This window comes from Podarcis bocagei (genome assembly GCF_964188305.1).
Source record: "Podarcis bocagei genome assembly, chromosome: 7".
In the NCBI taxonomy this organism is placed as follows: domain Eukaryota; kingdom Metazoa; phylum Chordata; class Lepidosauria; order Squamata; family Lacertidae; genus Podarcis; species Podarcis bocagei.
In genome coordinates this window covers 74,980,861-74,997,222 of record NC_138132.1, presented here as the reverse complement: position 1 = coordinate 74,997,222, position 16,362 = coordinate 74,980,861, and the positions used below count along the sequence as shown (strand labels likewise).

Genomic DNA, 16,362 nt, shown 5'->3' with positions numbered 1-16,362 from the left:
TAAAAACTCGCACAGGAAAAAAGAACACCCGAGGGAAACGCCCTTAGTCAAGATGGCGAGCAGCCGCGGCTTCCATTGCCCTAACACAAGATGACCGATACTCACGGCCACATAAGGACACAGCGGAGCCCTTAGCTAAGATGGTAATAGCCACAGCCTCAAGTGCCCGGACACAAGGTGGCGAATACGCACTATTAACTCGCAGGGAGGGACGGCAGGGCATGAAATGCCCTCAAAAATGGCGCCGCCGTCTTCCGCCTCCCCAGCCCTGACAAGACATGGCGTGAGGGGGTGATGCGAAGACGGAAAGTCACGTGACTCCACTTTGTTCGGCCCCCTCCTCCTCCCCCATACATTTCTATTCATTCGCATTTTCTCGCCGCCTCAGGAGAAGACGGAGCTGCAGAAAAGGATAAGTACCGCTCCGGAAACCATCGCGCGCGCGCGCGCTCCCTTCACATATCTCTATTTAGGGAACGCGCGCGAGAAGAGGAGAAACGGGGCGGGGGGGGGGCGGGAGAGGAATTGAAAATCTGACAGAAGACAATGAACCCCGCGCTTGAGGCAGCTGAGGGAGGACCCAGCGGCGCGTTCGGAAACGTTCCGAGGTGGTGGTGGCGGCGGCCGTTTGTCCCAACCCGCCACCCGTAGCCGGCAGGGCTGTTCCCGCCAAAAATTCTGAGGAGAGAGAGCGGGGACCCCAGCCCCCGCCCGCGGCCTCACGCCTGAGGAGAAAGGGGCGGGGCTGATCCCCAACCCTCGAGGCCTTGCTGTCCCGAGGCGAATGTGTGGGCGGAGCTAGTGCCGCTTCCCGCCCCCTAGAAGGCTGAAGGAGACGTCACTGCAGCCCCTAAAGGGGAGGAGCCAGAGCGTTGGGACCACCAATCCCAGAGGGAGGAAGGAGCCAGGACTATCGCCACCAAAGAGGGAGGAGCCATTAGGGTCATTGTGGGGGCTATTTGCCTGAGAAGTCTTTGGAGCCGCCCCTTAAAAGGGAGAAGCCCTTTCATTGGACCACCTCCTGAAAGAGGGAGGGGCTGAGGAAGCTGCCCCAGGGGAAGTGGTGTTTGCCCCGCCCCTTAGCTGCCACCACGTTTCTTCCTGCTGCCATGAAGCTCCTCCGCCTGCTGTGCCGCCACAAGACGGCTCTGGGACTCGGCGGCCTGTCTCTCTTTGGCGTGGTGCTCCTCTACTTGGCCAAGTGCACCTCAGAAGGCCTCAAGCCCTCCCACGGCTGGGGGCTGCCTCAGCAACAGTCTCCCGCCCGGACCGGGGGTGTGAGTGGGCCTCACCCTCCAGCAGCCGCCCCACCTCCTCCTCCCGAGGAGAGCGCCTTCCTGGCAGTGTTGGTGGCCAGCGGCCCCAAATACACAGAGCGACGGAGCATCATCCGCAGCACGTGGCTCTCGGTGGCCGGCCGTGTCCCCACCGGAGACGTCTGGTTCCGTTTTGTGGTGGGCACCGGAGGCCTGACCGGGGAGGAGCTCCACACCTTGGAGCTGGAGCAGAGCCGCCATCAGGATCTTCTGCTCCTCCCTGACCTCCGAGACTCCTATGAGAACCTGACTGCCAAGGTCCTGGCTATGTTTGTGTGGCTTGACCAGCACCTGGACTTCCGCTTTGTCCTCAAAGCTGATGACGACACATTTGTGCGCTTGGATGTCCTGGTGGAGGAGCTGAGGGCCAAGGAGCCACGCCGCCTCTACTGGGGCTTCTTCTCTGGGCGCGCCCGTGTGAAATCCGGCGGGAAATGGAAAGAGAATGCCTGGCTCCTTTGTGACTACTACCTGCCCTATGCTCTGGGTGGGGGCTACGTGGTTTCAGCCGACCTGGTGCACTACTTGCGCCTCACGCAAGACTATCTCAACATATGGCAAGCTGAAGACGTATCCCTGGGTGCCTGGCTTGCTCCGGTGGATGTGAAGAGGGTTCACGACTCTCGTTTCGACACGGAGTATAAATCGCGGGGCTGCAACAATAAATACATTGTGACTCATAAACAGAGCATTGAGGACATGTTGGAGAAGCATCAGACTCTAGCCAAAGAAGGGAAGCTCTGTAAAGAAGAGATTAAACTCCGACTGTCTTACACGTATGACTGGAGTGTGCCTCCTTCACAGTGCTGCCAGAGGAAAGATGGTATACCTTGAAAACTGTGAGGGAATACGGTATACCTTGGCAACTGTGCAAATAAGAGGGAGAGGGAACACAACCAGGCGGGAGGAAATTGGTGATGATGGATGTGTGTCACATTGAAATCATTCCTCCTCCGGCTGGAACTTTTAAATTATTCCAAGATTTTCCACAGTATATCAGGCCATATTGCATCACCCTTGCCAGTGTGGCATATGAAGGATATAGGGGAAGAGCATGGAACAAACGGGGGTCTAGAAAAATAGTACCTGAAAGGCAGGAATTGGCAAAAGGAACAGTTTTTATGTACTTTGGGACAAAGAAATGAAGGATTTTAAAGGCTCTTTAAGCTACGGTACTAAGTGTTAGACACAGAGCTGTGGTTTGTTTCCTTTCTTTGAAAGGATAAGTGGACGTTGGCCAAGGATTCTGACAAGTTTAAAGTGAAATAATAACAGAAGGGTAACTTGGTCCCCAGCACCAGTGGAAGAGATTACTAGTGTGCTCCATAATGCTGTTTCTAAACAGAAGGGGCTGCTTTTGTCATTGACAAGCCTTTGCACTAGCTATGGTGTATTAGAGGTAGGAGATGTCCATTCTAGCAGGAAATGTTCTGACCTTTAAACATTTTTATTATAAGTGGGTGGCTTGTATAACTTCTATCCCTGGAGAGAAATCCCTCAGACCCCTTTCTATGTCAGGTACCTCAAGAGAGGGAGAAACCTTTGAAAATCATTAATCCTACTCAGAGCAGACTCAGTGAAGTTAATTAACCTGGTTCAGTAATTTCAGTGGGTGTTCTCCAACTTGTATCCAACTAAGTTATACTCAACGATAGACCCATTGAAAATAATGTGCCAAGTTACTCATGTCCAATATTTTCAATGGACCATTACTTTGAGAAGGAACATTTGATGCAACTCTTTAGCTATATTTGGAAGAATAGATTATTAGAAGGAATCCACAATGACAGCCTGGTCTTGATTGAAAATCATGCAACAGTTGCTCCCAATGTAGTGTTGTTAGTTTCTGGAATTAAATGCTTCTAGAATTGTTGAGTTGTATCCAACATTAGTTCTACCTAAAGTAGACCCATCAAAATTAACCAATATGATAAGCTTAGGCCCCTTTATTTCAATGGGTCAACTCTGAGTAGGATTCAGTTGGATACAACCCATTGTATTGTAGCCAACAATAGTCCTGCACAGAGTAGACGCATTAATCCCCCCCCTTCATTAGTCATATTCATTGGGTCTACTTTGAGTATGACGAATGTTGAATACAGCCTATTACAATTATTGTCCATCTCCATTATATCATTTGTCAAGAAACAGTGTGTGTCCCTTCTCATGGAATATGCAACTGTGAGCCAATTAGCATACAGTGGGGTGACGGCTTTGTACAGATACCGGTACCTTCCTTGAACCAATCCCTCTTTGCCTAGGCAATGAACTGCTCCAGAGTTAAGGGATTAGGGATTGAGAATTGTAAAAAAAGTTGGGATTTTCAATTGGTATGTTGCTTTCCCTTAGACCAGCTTTCTCGGGGTCTACCAGTGGGTTAGTTCCTTGAGTGGGTCTTAACCCTCCAATCAATTATTCCTGAGTAATTTTCTGGGATGTCACCAGGACAGCCATCGAGTTCTCCCTTTTGTGGGGCTGAGTGCTCTCTGTAGTTTATTCCCAAAGCAGTAAGACTCCTGTACTAAAAAACAAATAGGTAAATTTAGAGCCAGAAAAAAAACTTGCAGGCAGATGTAAACATATTTAATTGCCTTGCTTTCGGGGATTCTTTGCACAACATGAGACTCAGAGGTGGAGAGAATGAGTTGTGAAAGCTTCGGAGGTGTGTCAAACAAGAGAGTAAGGAGCAGTGTGGAGATGGAGTTATCTCATCCACTCCTTTTCCATAATCTAAACCCTACATTTCCCCGAGGAGTCTTGAAAGTACTAATAAGGGGAAAATCTGAGTTATCCATCCTTTGTAGACCCTCCGGACAGAGATGTCGTCCAGGATGCTTAGATCAAGCCTGGGAAATCTGTGACCCTCCAAATGTTGATGGGCTGTATCCAGCATCATCCCTGACCACTGACCATATTGGCTAGGGCTGATGGGAGTTGGGAGTCCAACAACCGCTGGAGGGCCGCAGGTTCCCCAGCCCTAGTGTTGATCTTCAAAGAAGAAAACTATATGACACAACCTTGTTCTGAAGTCTGACCTATGTGAACTGAGCTGAACCACGCCCACCTGCCTTGAAATTGCTTCTGCCTTGGTTTTTTCCTGTTCTGGAAAGGTGCAAGAACATGTTATTATTGAATTCCTGGTGGTCCAACATACATGGCTGCCAGACTCTGTTCTGTGTCTCGCCAGGCACGCAGGTTTTCTCTTCTGATGCTGACTTCAGGAAAAGTCAGGAATATTTGTCTTCTTTATTCAGAGGGAAGTTGGTATATTGTACATAATATTAATGTGTTTACAATGGTGATAATTTATTTATAAATATTGTAAATGTTCTGTGTATAGTTACATAGGCTCGGAAACAGCCGCGTGTCAACGGTAATTTTAAATTATTTAAAAGGAGCGTGTCGGCGCTTGTGTAACTATTATTGAAATGCCTTTTCCTGCCGTACAGCTTATTATTTAAACTCTACTGGGACTTTTAATCCCAAGCCCTTTCTTGCATGTGTCTCGGGAGCTTGTAAGAACGATGTACCAATCACTCCTTTTAGTTGAAATAGCAATGCTTCTGAAAAACGTTTGTGTGTTCTCGTTTCCATTTTTTTTTTAATAAAGAAAAGAGTCCTCTTTCCCCTTTCCCATAACTCCCCTGCAGTGATTGGATTTTAAGCTTCAGAAGAAATGGAAAATTGCCAAATGAAATGTGACAGTGGAAGGCGAACAGGAGCCCTGCTGATGGCTCTGAGGCTTTTTATAGAAAGCTGTGTGGTTGTCAGCTACCTGCGTTTGAAGGATTAGGGCCTGTGTTCTGTCGTGTATATAGGCACGTTGACTTAAAGCAATGGGACTAAGCTAGGGTAGGGATGTTTTAGCCTGTTTTATTTTATTTTATTTTTTTAATGACCACCTAGGCCGTTTTAATGTGCTAATTTATTACAGCGCTACAGGGACACCAGAGTCTTTTTAATAGGTTACTTTCTGCTACATTAAACATTTATGCATTGCGAATATTCCGTCAAGTACAGTGCCTGGTTCTGAGTGCCACATTTTAAGCTGGGCATCGATGAACTTCCAGAGAGGGTCTGGAAATTCTTGCGAGGAATGGTTAATATTGGTCATTTGTGATTTGCTTCCTTTGAAGCACCTCAGAGTGGTTTCACAACACAAAGGGGGGGAAAGTATACCTTCAAGAATTGCATATGTAAAAACAGTTGTATGCGCAAAAGCAATTTAAAACCAATACATACACTGAAACAGTTAATTGTAGATGTAAAAACCATTTGAAAGAGAAAGATAGTGTACTGGAAAATTTGGAAAAGCGGGAGCCCATCATGACAGCTCCATAGCTCCCAAAGAGTCCAAAATATGCAGGCTGCTGGGTGCTTCATTAAACACACACACACCACAAAGCAAAGAGCATTAGTAAATAGCATAATACCCAATTTAGTAGGATCAGTTGACAGTAATAGAATAGCAAGCTGTTCTCATTCCCTGACTTCCGCTGTCCCAGGGGTGGGGGGTGTTTTTAAACCCGAGGGCCGCATTCACTTCAGGGTAACTTTCTGAGGGCCACATGCCAGGAGTGGGTGGGGTCAGGGAAAAGTGGGTGGAGCAATTGATGTGAACTTTATCTTCGTACAATGTGCTGGTTTCCTCCTCTAACATCCACGCAGGCTAGAGAGGCATTATCAGATTTATTTCACAGACTACAGTGATATCTCGGGTTACATACGCTTCAGGTTAGACACCGCTAACCCAGAAATATTACCTCGGATTAAGAACTTTGCTTCAGGATGAGAACAGAAATCGTGTGGCGGCAGCGCGGCGGCAGCAGGAGGCCCCATTTGCTAAAGTGGTGCTTCAGGTGAAGAACAGTTTCAGTTTAAGAATGGACCTCCGGAATGAATTAAGTACTTAACCCGAGGTACCACTGTACTAGATAAAGCATTTCATAGCACAAAGCCACTGAAATGGTGCACAATAGCATAAAACTCCAAAGGGCAAGCTTCAGAAACAAAAACCATTTCAACAAGTGATAAAAACCATCTCCACAAATTCGGGGGGGGGGGGGGAGGGAACGAATTTCGGCTGATGTGCAGTTAATATTCCATAAGTGAACTTGGGGAAAGCCTTTGACGAAAACGTCCTCAAGGACGCATTACAGCCAGGCAAAAGCATCTTGAGGGTGAAACGTGAAATAGTGAGGTAAGTACCCTGGGGAGTGAGGGATGCGGGTGGCGCTGTGGGTTAAACCACAGAGCCTAGGATTTGCCGATCAGAAGGTTGGCGGTTCAAATTCCCGCGACGGGGTGAGCTCCCATTGCTCGGTCCCTGCTCCTGCCAACCTAGCAGTTCGAAAGCACATCAAAGTGCAAGTAGATAAATAGGTACCACTCCGGCAGGAAGGTAAACGCCGTTTCCGTGCGCTGCTCTGGTTCACCAGAAGCGGCTTAGTCATGCTGGCCACATGTCCCGGAAGCTGTACGCCGGCTCCCTTGGCCAATAAAGCGAGATGAGCGCTGCAACCCCACGACTGGACCTAATGGTCAGGGGTCCCTTTACCTTTACCCTGGGGAGAAGAGTTGTGGCTTGGAAAGAGTTTCAGGAGCCACATAGAGATGCCCAAAGGGCTGTGTTCAGAAGTTGATGGTTCAGGATAGATAAAGGACTTCTTTATGCAGTGCATTGTTTGACCGTGGAACTCACTCCCACAAGAGGTAGTGATGACTACCAACTTGGATGGCTTTAAAAGAGGATTAGAGAAATTCATGTAGGCCTATTGAAGGCTACTAACCATGGTGGGTATGCTCTGCCTCCTCGGTTGGAAGAATACCAGTTGCTGGGGATCCGTAGAAGGCGAGAGTGCTCTTCTACTTGACTCCTGGCTGTGGGTTTCTCACAGGCTTCTGGCTGGCCATTGTGAGAACAGGATTTTGGATTTCATGGGCCATTGGCCTGATCCAGCAGGCTGTTATTAGTCATTCATGGTAAAACTCAAAGGCCTCCTAGGCCTTGCTAGAGCAAGGAGAGGACCCTGGCATTCCAGCAGGTGATAACTACTTCTCCAACTCTTGAAAAAAACTCTCCTGCCTCACTCTCTGCTATGCCACTGCTTGCAACAATTCTCAGCAACGTGATGTCTGGAGCAGATCATTAAGCAAACAGTCTGTGAGCACCTAGAAAGGAATGCTGTGATCACCAATAGTCAGCATGGATTTCTGAAAAATAAGTCATGTCAGACTAACCTGATCTCGTTTTTTGACAGAATTACAAGCCTGGTAGATGAAGGGAACTCAGTGGATATAGCCTACCTTGATTTCAGTAAGGCATTTGACAAGGTGCCCCATGATATTCTTGTAAAGAAGCTGGTAAAATGCGGTCTTGACTCTGCTACCACTCAGTGGATTTGTAACTGGCTGACTGACCGAACCCAAAGGGTGCTCATCAATGGTTCCTCTTCATCCTGGAGAAGAGTGACTAGTGGGGTGCCACAGGGTTCTGTCTTGGGCCCGGTCTTATTTAACATCTTTATCAACGACTTGGATGATGGACTCAAGGGCATCCTGATCAAATTTGCAGATGACACCAAACTGGGAGGGGTGGCTAACACCCCAGAGGACAGGATCACACTTCAAAACGACCTTGACAGATTAGAGAACTGGGCAAAAACAAACAAAATGAATTTTAACAGGGAGAAATGTAAAGTATTGCACTTGGGCAAAAAAAATGAGAGGCACAAATACAAGATGGGTGACACCTGGCTTGAGAGCAGTACATGTGAAAAGGATCTAGGAGTCTTGGTTGACCACAAACTTGACATGAGCCAACAGTGTGACGCGGCAGCTAAAAAAGCCAATGCAATTCTGGGCTGCATCAATAGGAGTATAGCATCTAGATCAAGGGAAGTAATAGTGCCACTGTATTCTGCTCTGGTCAGACCACACCTGGAGTACTGTGTCCAGTTCTGGGCACCACAATTCAAGAAGGACACTGACAAACTGGAACGTGTCCAGAGGAGGGCAACCAAAATGGTCAAAGGCCTGGAAACGATGCCTTATGAGGAACGGCTAAGGGAGCTGGGCATGTTTAGCCTGGAGAAGAGAAGGTTAAGGGGTGATATGATAGCCATGTTCAAATATATAAAAGGATGTCACATAGAGGAGGGAGAAAGGTTGTTTTCTGCTGCTCCAGAGAAGCGGACACGGAGCAATGGATCCAAACTACAAGAAAGAAGATTCCACCTAAACATTAGGAAGAACTTCCTGACAGTAAGAGCTGTTCGACAGTGGAATTTGCTGCCAAGGAGTGTGGTGGAGTCTCCTACTTTGGAGGTCTTTAAGCAGAGGCTTGACAACCATATGTCAGGAGTGCTCTGATGGTGTTTCCTGCTTGGCAGGGGGTTGGACTCGATGGCCCTTGTGGTCTCTTCCAACTCTATGATTCTATGATTCTATGATTCTATGTCAATGAGAACAGCAATAACATCCTTGGAAAATGGTGACTGTTTTAGCTTGGTGTTTTAAGAAATAAGACTCGGTGCCAAGCAGTCGGGAAGGAATTTTTGTAAGTTTTGGGTAAAAAATGGTACCCTCCTCCTTCCTTTTGAGGTGAGAAACATGCTCACTAGTCCAGGCACAGGCAGCCTTCATGGCTTATTCTGTTCAGTGCAGGATGGGCAAATGTTTTTGTGCGCCTCTCCTGTTCAAACATGACAAAACCTTGAATCGTCGTATTTTTCACTTTTGCTTTTGGACATTGCTAAGCATGCTATGAGAAGACCGGTTTGGATTTTTTCCACCATTATCTTGCATTTGGTGAGAGTGACCACAAAAGCCACTCAACAGTTCTTTTCCTGAAAGCTAGGACCTTGCAAAGATGGACAGGGTTCCTTGGAAGAAATCGGCGATGTGGTGTTCTGCGCTGTGTGTGTGTGTGTTGAAATCTATCAAACTCCCTTGCTAGTTTACAGCGCTGAGCTCGCCAGATGGGAAATCAAGAGTTGTTTATTTCCTGCTTGGTTACAACATCGGGATGAAATGGGTGACATTATGAAAGCTGTGAGCAGCTTAATTTTGCTAGGCTGGGAAAGCAAGGGAAAAAGAACCACATACCCTTTCGTTTCATACAAAGCAGTCTGAATTGTGAGCACAGTAAAAAAAAAAAAGGTCAATCAAATATGGTTATTAATTGGTCAGTTGACCTTCAGATATGCAGAAGCTGAATGTTGGAAGATTCAGGATGGACAAAATAAGGGTCAAGTGCAGAGTTAAACCATGGAATTCGCCCCATGCAACATAGGAAGCTGCCTTATACTGAGTCAGACCCCAGGTCTATCCAGGTTAGTGTTGTCTACACTGGCTGGCAGCAGCACTTTAGGATTCCAAACTGGGTACATTCCTAGCCCCACCTGGGAACTGAACCTGGGACGTTCTGCATGCAGACGGATGCTCTACCACTGAGCTATGACACCTGGTAGTGATGGCCACCGACTTGGGTGTCTTTGAAGTACTACTAAACAATTTAATAAGGCTCTAAATGGCTAACCTCCACAGGCTGATCTAGGAACAAGGGTGACAACTTAGGCCAGATTATATAGAACACTTCTGCTGCAGTGGAGAAACCGAGGCAGGTTTTCATTTCCTTTCTAGTTATCTGACACTTACCTGGGCTGCTTGTCTGCAGGATTTTGTTCCTTTGTCAGTCAACCAGATGTTTCCTGAAGTTAAACAAAAGTATGAAATTGAAAATAATAGAAAGTCACTGATTTGGCAAAGCCGACTATTAATTAAGGTGACAAGTTAGGGACTCGTGATCATAAACAGCCTGAGAGTTATTACAACCTTCAGATATATTGCCACCTGTTTGGCGTTCAGTAGACCCTCTCAAGGAAGAAACTCAAAAGGGTTTCTTAAGGATCAGCCAGGAATTTACCTTGTAAGTGTGCATTCTCTTCACCTATTGTGGGAGGAAACTCAGAAGAAGAGCACACGAGAGACTGCTTCAAGCTCATACATCAGGCATAAGGAACCTTTGACCCTCCAGATGTTGATCAGCTTGCAACTCCTGTCATCCCCAGCCATTGGCCATGCTTGCTGGGGCTGATGGGAGTTGTAGTTCAGCAACTTCTGGAGAGCCAAAGGTTCCCCACACATGCTCTACATAGTTGCAAAGACGGCACCTATCATTGACTGGATTCTTCCCTTGCCTTTCAGATATTATTGAAGTGAGAACATTGAAGTACCTCTTCAGGAAACTTCCTGTCCACCTTCGCAGTCTGCCAGTGTCAGTCAGGCCATTACAGGCTAGGGCAGTAGTCTTTGGCCATTTTGACCCAGGATCTGTTTTTAATCCAAACATTTGCTTGGGGACTCATTTCTTAATCCTTTACCATATACAGTGGTACCTCAGGTTACATACGCTTCAGGTTACATATGCTTCAGGTTACAGACTCCTCTAACCCAGAAATAGTGCTTCAGGTTAAGAACTTTGCTTCAGGATGAGAACAGAAATTGTGCTCCAACGGCGCGGCAGCAGCAGGAGGTCCCATTAGCTAAAGTGGTGCTTCAGGTTAAGAACAGTTTCAGGTTAAGAACTGACCTCCGGAACGAATTAAATACTTAACCTGAGGTACCACTGTATTTGCCTGGTGGTAATGCTCCTGTTGCGACCCACCTTGAATTGGGTCCATGAACCACTAAGGGGTCCTAACCCTAGTGGGCTAGGAGACGCCCATAAGCAAACACACTTCTTCTTTTTCACGGTACGCACCTTGGAACAAATGATACAGGGTGTATCAGACTTCCCCGAGATCTTAACAGATATGGGATGGCACTGATCCTCTATCTAATAAACGTGTTTGCCAATCTCCGGAGACCATGGGAATTGCCTTCCGTTGCCTTTGCCGACTTTTTTTTTTTAAAAAAGATATTTTTTAAGATTTTCAAAATATTACAAAAGAAAAAAAAGAAAAATACAAAATACAAATAGTTAAAAACAATTCAGTCTTTCAATCACTTATCTTTCATTTGCTTATTTCCCGGACCTCCTCACGCCTCCCTTTTCTGTATTCCAGTTCAGTTTGTTAGTTCAGCAAATCCCTCCCCTCTTTGTTCATCCTAGTCTTCAATCTTAAAATATTGTAACATTAGATTTTTACCTATTAATAGTCCATTTTCTCATGTTCCCTTATAACATTACAGCTAGAAACCACTTAGTTTCTATCCAACATCATTCTAACATTCATTAATTTTACAATATTTCTGTAAATAGTCTTTAAACGTTTTCCAATCTTCTTCCACCGACTCTTCTCCCTGGTCTCGGATTCTGCCAGTCATTTCTGCCAGTTCCATATAGTCCATCACCTTCATCTGCCATTCTTCCAAGGTGGGTAGATCTTGTGTCTTCCAATACTTTGCAATAAGTATTCTTGCTGCTGTTGTGGCATACATAAAGAAAGTTCTATCCTTCTTTGACACCAATTGGCCGACTATGCCCAACAGGAAGGCCTCTGGTTTCTTTAGAAAGGTATATTTAAATACCTTTTTCATTTCATTATAAATCATCTCCCAGAAAGCCTTAATCCTTGGGCACGTCCACCAAAGGTGAAAGAATGTACCTTTGTTTTCTTTACATTTCCAACATTTATTATCGGGCAAATGATAGATTTTTGCAAGCTTGACTGGTGTCATGTACCACCTGTATATCATTTTCATAATATTCTCTCTTAGGACATTACATGCCGTAAATTTCATACCTGTGGTCCACAACTGTTCCCAGTCAGCAAACATAATGTTATGTCCAACATCTTGTGCCCATTTAATCATAGCAGATTTCACCGTTTCATCCTGAGTATTCCATTTCAACAGCAAGTTATACATCTTTGACAAAATCTTAGTTTTAGGTTCTAACAGTTCTGTTTCTAATTTTGATTTTTCCACCTGGAAGCCAATTTTCTTGTCCAAATCGTATGCCTCCATTATCTGATAGTAATGAAGCCAGTCTCGCACTTTATCTTTTAATTTCTCAAAACTGCAGTTTCAATTTGTCTCCTTCTTGTTCCAAAATTTCCCAATATTTCAGCCATTTGGCCTCCATATTGAGCTTTTTCTGAGCCTTTGCTTCCATCGGTGACAACCACCTTGGGGTTTTATTTTCAAGTAAGTCCTTATATCTTATCCAAACATTTAACAATGCTTTCCTAACAATATGGTTTTTAAATGCTTTATGTGCTTTAACCTTGTCATACCACAAATATGCATGCCACCCAAAAACATTATTGAAACCTTCTAAATCCAAAATGTCTGTGTTCTCAAGAAGCAGCCATTCTTTCAGCCAGCAAAATGCTGCTGATTCATAATAAAGTTTAAGGTCTGGAAGGGCAAATCCACCTCTGTCCTTTGCATCAGTTAATATTTTAAATTTTATTCTGGGCTTCTTGCCCTGCCAGACAAATCTAGAAATGTCTCTCTGCCACTTCTTGAAACAGTCCATTTCCCTTGCCGACTTTTCCACACACCCAAGCATTAATGTTCTACTCACGTTCTCTAATCGTGTTCTCTAATCCTTTATTTTTGTCAGAGGATCTATGCTTCCCATGTTCCAAGCACAACAGATCATTTTACTAAATCTCTGACGCCAGCCGAGACGCTTCAAAGGTAGCCTTCAGGAGGCTGGCGTGCAACTCCTGGAGCATCTTAGCAGATCAAATGATGCTGGAGCTTTTAAAAACATGCACAAGAAGAGTTATCTATATGGCACACAGTTTGACCTGTGAAACTCTAGGCGTCCAGTCCTGGGGAGAGTCTGGTGTGCTGTTGCAGACGACAGGAACTCTAAGCTCTTCGTGAGATCTCAGAGAAGAGAATATAACCCAATGGGTAACAGTGGGACAGGGATGTAAGAAGGCACCAATTTCTGTTTTGATCTGTGTTCATCACCTGCTGCAGTTTGGCAAAAATTACATTATTCGGCTCACGGTCCACTGTGCTGGAATTTTATGTTGTTAAATATAAAGCTACGTTACCATTACAATAGAATTATTATGATTTATTAAACTTGTTGGCTGCATTTCTCACAGAGTGACCCTGTACTTCTGGATCCTTTGCTGTAATTTAAGGCTCAGGTGGCCTCGGTTGGGCAGAGTGCCTTCCATCAGCTTCGGCTGGTGGCACAGCTGCACCCCTCTCTGGACCAGGGATAACCTAACTTCTGTTGTCTGTCCTCTGGCCACCTCTACTTTGTTGTTGTTTAGTCATTTAGTCGTGTCCGACTCTTCATGACCCCATGGACCAAAGCACGCCAGGCATTTCTGTCTTCCACTGCCTCCCGCAGTTTGGTCAAACTCATCCTGGTAGGTTTGAGAACACTGTCCAACCATCTCATCCTCTGTCACCCCCTTCTCCTTGTGCCCTCAATCTTTCCCAACATCAGGGTCTTTTCCAGGGAGTCTTCTCTTCCCTTTTCATGAGGTGGCCAAAGTATTGGAGCCTCAGCTTCAGGATCTGTCCTTCCAGTGAGCACTCAGGGCTGATTTCCTTCAGAATGGATAGGTTTGATCTTCTTGCAGTCCATGGGACTCTCAAGAGTCTCCTCCAGCACCACAATTCAAAAGCATCAATTCTTCGGTGATCACCCTTCTTTATGGCCCAGCTCTCACTTCCATGCATCACTACTGGGAAAATCATAGCTTTAACTATACAGACCTTTGTTGGCAAGGTGATGTCTCTGCTTTTTAAGATGCTATCTAAGTTTGTCATGGCTTTTCTCCCAGGAAGCAGGCGTCTTTTAATTTTGTGACTGTTGTCACCATCTGCAGTGATCATGGAGCCCAAGAAAGTAAAATCTCTCACTGCCTCCATTTCTTCCCCTTCTATTTGCCAGGAGGTGATGGGACCAGTGGCCATGATCTTAGTTTTTTTGAACAACATCAAAAAAACCTCTACTTTAGATTCCTGCAATGCATTGTACCGATATCTGGGGCTGCCTCTGAAGACAGTTCAGAAATTTCAGCTGGTGCAAAACTCAGCAGCCAGGTTGCTGGTACGATTCAGAGGAGGCCCACTGAGATTAATGTTCACAACTAATTCAGGTGCATTCAGTTCAGTGGGTCTACTCTGATAAAAACTTAGCTGGCTACACTCCTGAAGGAGGGTTCGAATAAGTGATCAGCAATTTCTGCTCCCATTTTCTTTCCCATCTGAGTTCTCTAGACGTAGATAAGTTATAGCTGATATTAATTTGGGTGCAAGGAGGGGGAGGCCTGTGGGGCACAGACACGCAGTCTCCATATTTGCCGTGTCATCTAGTTGTGCCATTAGCTTCCCACATCTCTCTGGTTATCTAACTGGATTAAAGTTAGTGGTACATTTTAGGTTTGGAATTGACCAAGAAAGATGTCAAATTATTTTTGTATGCCACAACTGCTGCTCAAATTTTATTAGCTAAGAATTGGAAAACACAAGAAGTACCAACGGTCAAAGAATGGCAGATGAAGATGATGGATTTTTTGGAGCTAGCCGACTTGACTGGAAGAGTCCGTGACCAGAAGGAGGAGGAGTACCAGGAAGAGTGGATGAAATTTAAAGACTATTTAGTTAAATTTCTCAAGTTAAATTAATTGGAAAAGCTTGCAAATACCGGATAGGCTTAGGATTTAAATATACAATGTGATGAGTTAATATGTCAAATGTTGAAATGAAAAGAAAGAAAGATGTTAAGTGACCAAGTTAATTTTTTATGAACGCTGGATTTGGAAAACCGTTAAAATGCTATACAGTGGTACCTCGGGTTACATACGCTTCAGGTTACAGAAATAGTGCTTCAGGTTAAGAACTTTGTTTCAGGATGAGAACAGAAATCGTGTTCTGGCGGCGCGGCGGCAGCAGGAGGCCCAATTAGCTAAAGTGGTGCTTCAGGTTAAGTACTGACCTCCGGAACAAATTAAGTACTTAACTCAACCAGGGGGACACGAGGAAGTCATTAAAAAATGTAAACAAGTTTGATTTAATATGGTGGCGATTTATGTTTGTTTGTTTAAAAAATCTTTTTGGAAAATCAATTTTAAAAAATGGGGGGGGGGGAGTTAGTGGTACATTTTATGTACTCCTGTAAGCATCACCGAGCTAATTCACATGCTGGGATGTCCATGTGAACAGAAAGTGCTGTGTACGTTAGATCAAGTATCGTCTTCGGGAAGCTAATGCCTTTCAAGAAACATATATTCTAAAAGGCTTAATTGCCCTCTAAAAGCAAAACGCTCAAAGACGTGCAGAGCCGTATGGTCGCATTTTGAGTGTGGTGTAACGGCACGCAAATATGAATTGCCCTGACCCAATTAGGCAAGGTGCATCAGATGCTAGGCGAATTCCTACATATGCATTAAGCGTTTAAAACAATGGAATGATTTGCTGAAGTGTGGGAGGCAAATCACGGTGTAATAAATAGGAGCCCGGGGTTGGGGGAGGGGGGAGGGAGACAGAACCCCCTCCAAAGGGTGCATTAATAATTCAGAAGCACTTCACTATCTGGGGATTGGATGTAACCTGCTTTCTGCTTGCATAAGGGGGAAAAAAGATGCTTGAGCTTTTAGCAGAACTCTTCCGCTTTCCATTCACTCATCACAAAGGCTATACCTTAATTGCCACCCCACCCCAGTGCAATGTACCTGCGTAAATTGCTGGAATTCTGTTCTCATGCGGCCAAACAGAATCATAGAATCACAGAACTGAAAGGGACAATCGTAGAATTGTAAAGTTGGCTATTGCCCCACATCTTGTGGGAATGAATTCTGGGGGTGCTCTGTGTGATCCATTGTAAGAAATGAGCTGCATTATGCTACTGCTGTTCATGCAACAGCAGACTCTCTGATAGCGGGCATTTATAAGATGGAACGCAGCAACAATAACAACAGCAACAACTTTATTATTTATAAGTTGCCCATCCAGCTGGGCTGCCTACAACACATACAAAATTATAATAAAACACCAAACATACAAAAAACTTCCCGATACGGGGGTGCCTTCAGATGTCTTCTATACGTTGTGTAGTTATTTA

General features: G+C 45.2%; 1 protein-coding gene across 1 annotated transcript; it reads left to right on the top strand.

Moving 5' to 3' along the window:
* The first annotated feature begins 363 nt into the window (after window positions 1–363).
* Window positions 364–4,955, top strand: B3GALT6 (beta-1,3-galactosyltransferase 6). The gene has a single exon (XM_081201657.1). It carries the CDS (start codon window positions 1,110–1,112, stop codon window positions 2,148–2,150), a length of 1,041 nt encoding a protein of 346 aa, XP_081057783.1. The 5' UTR covers window positions 364–1,109; the 3' UTR covers window positions 2,151–4,955.
* Window positions 4,956–16,362: the final 11,407 nt, after the last annotated feature.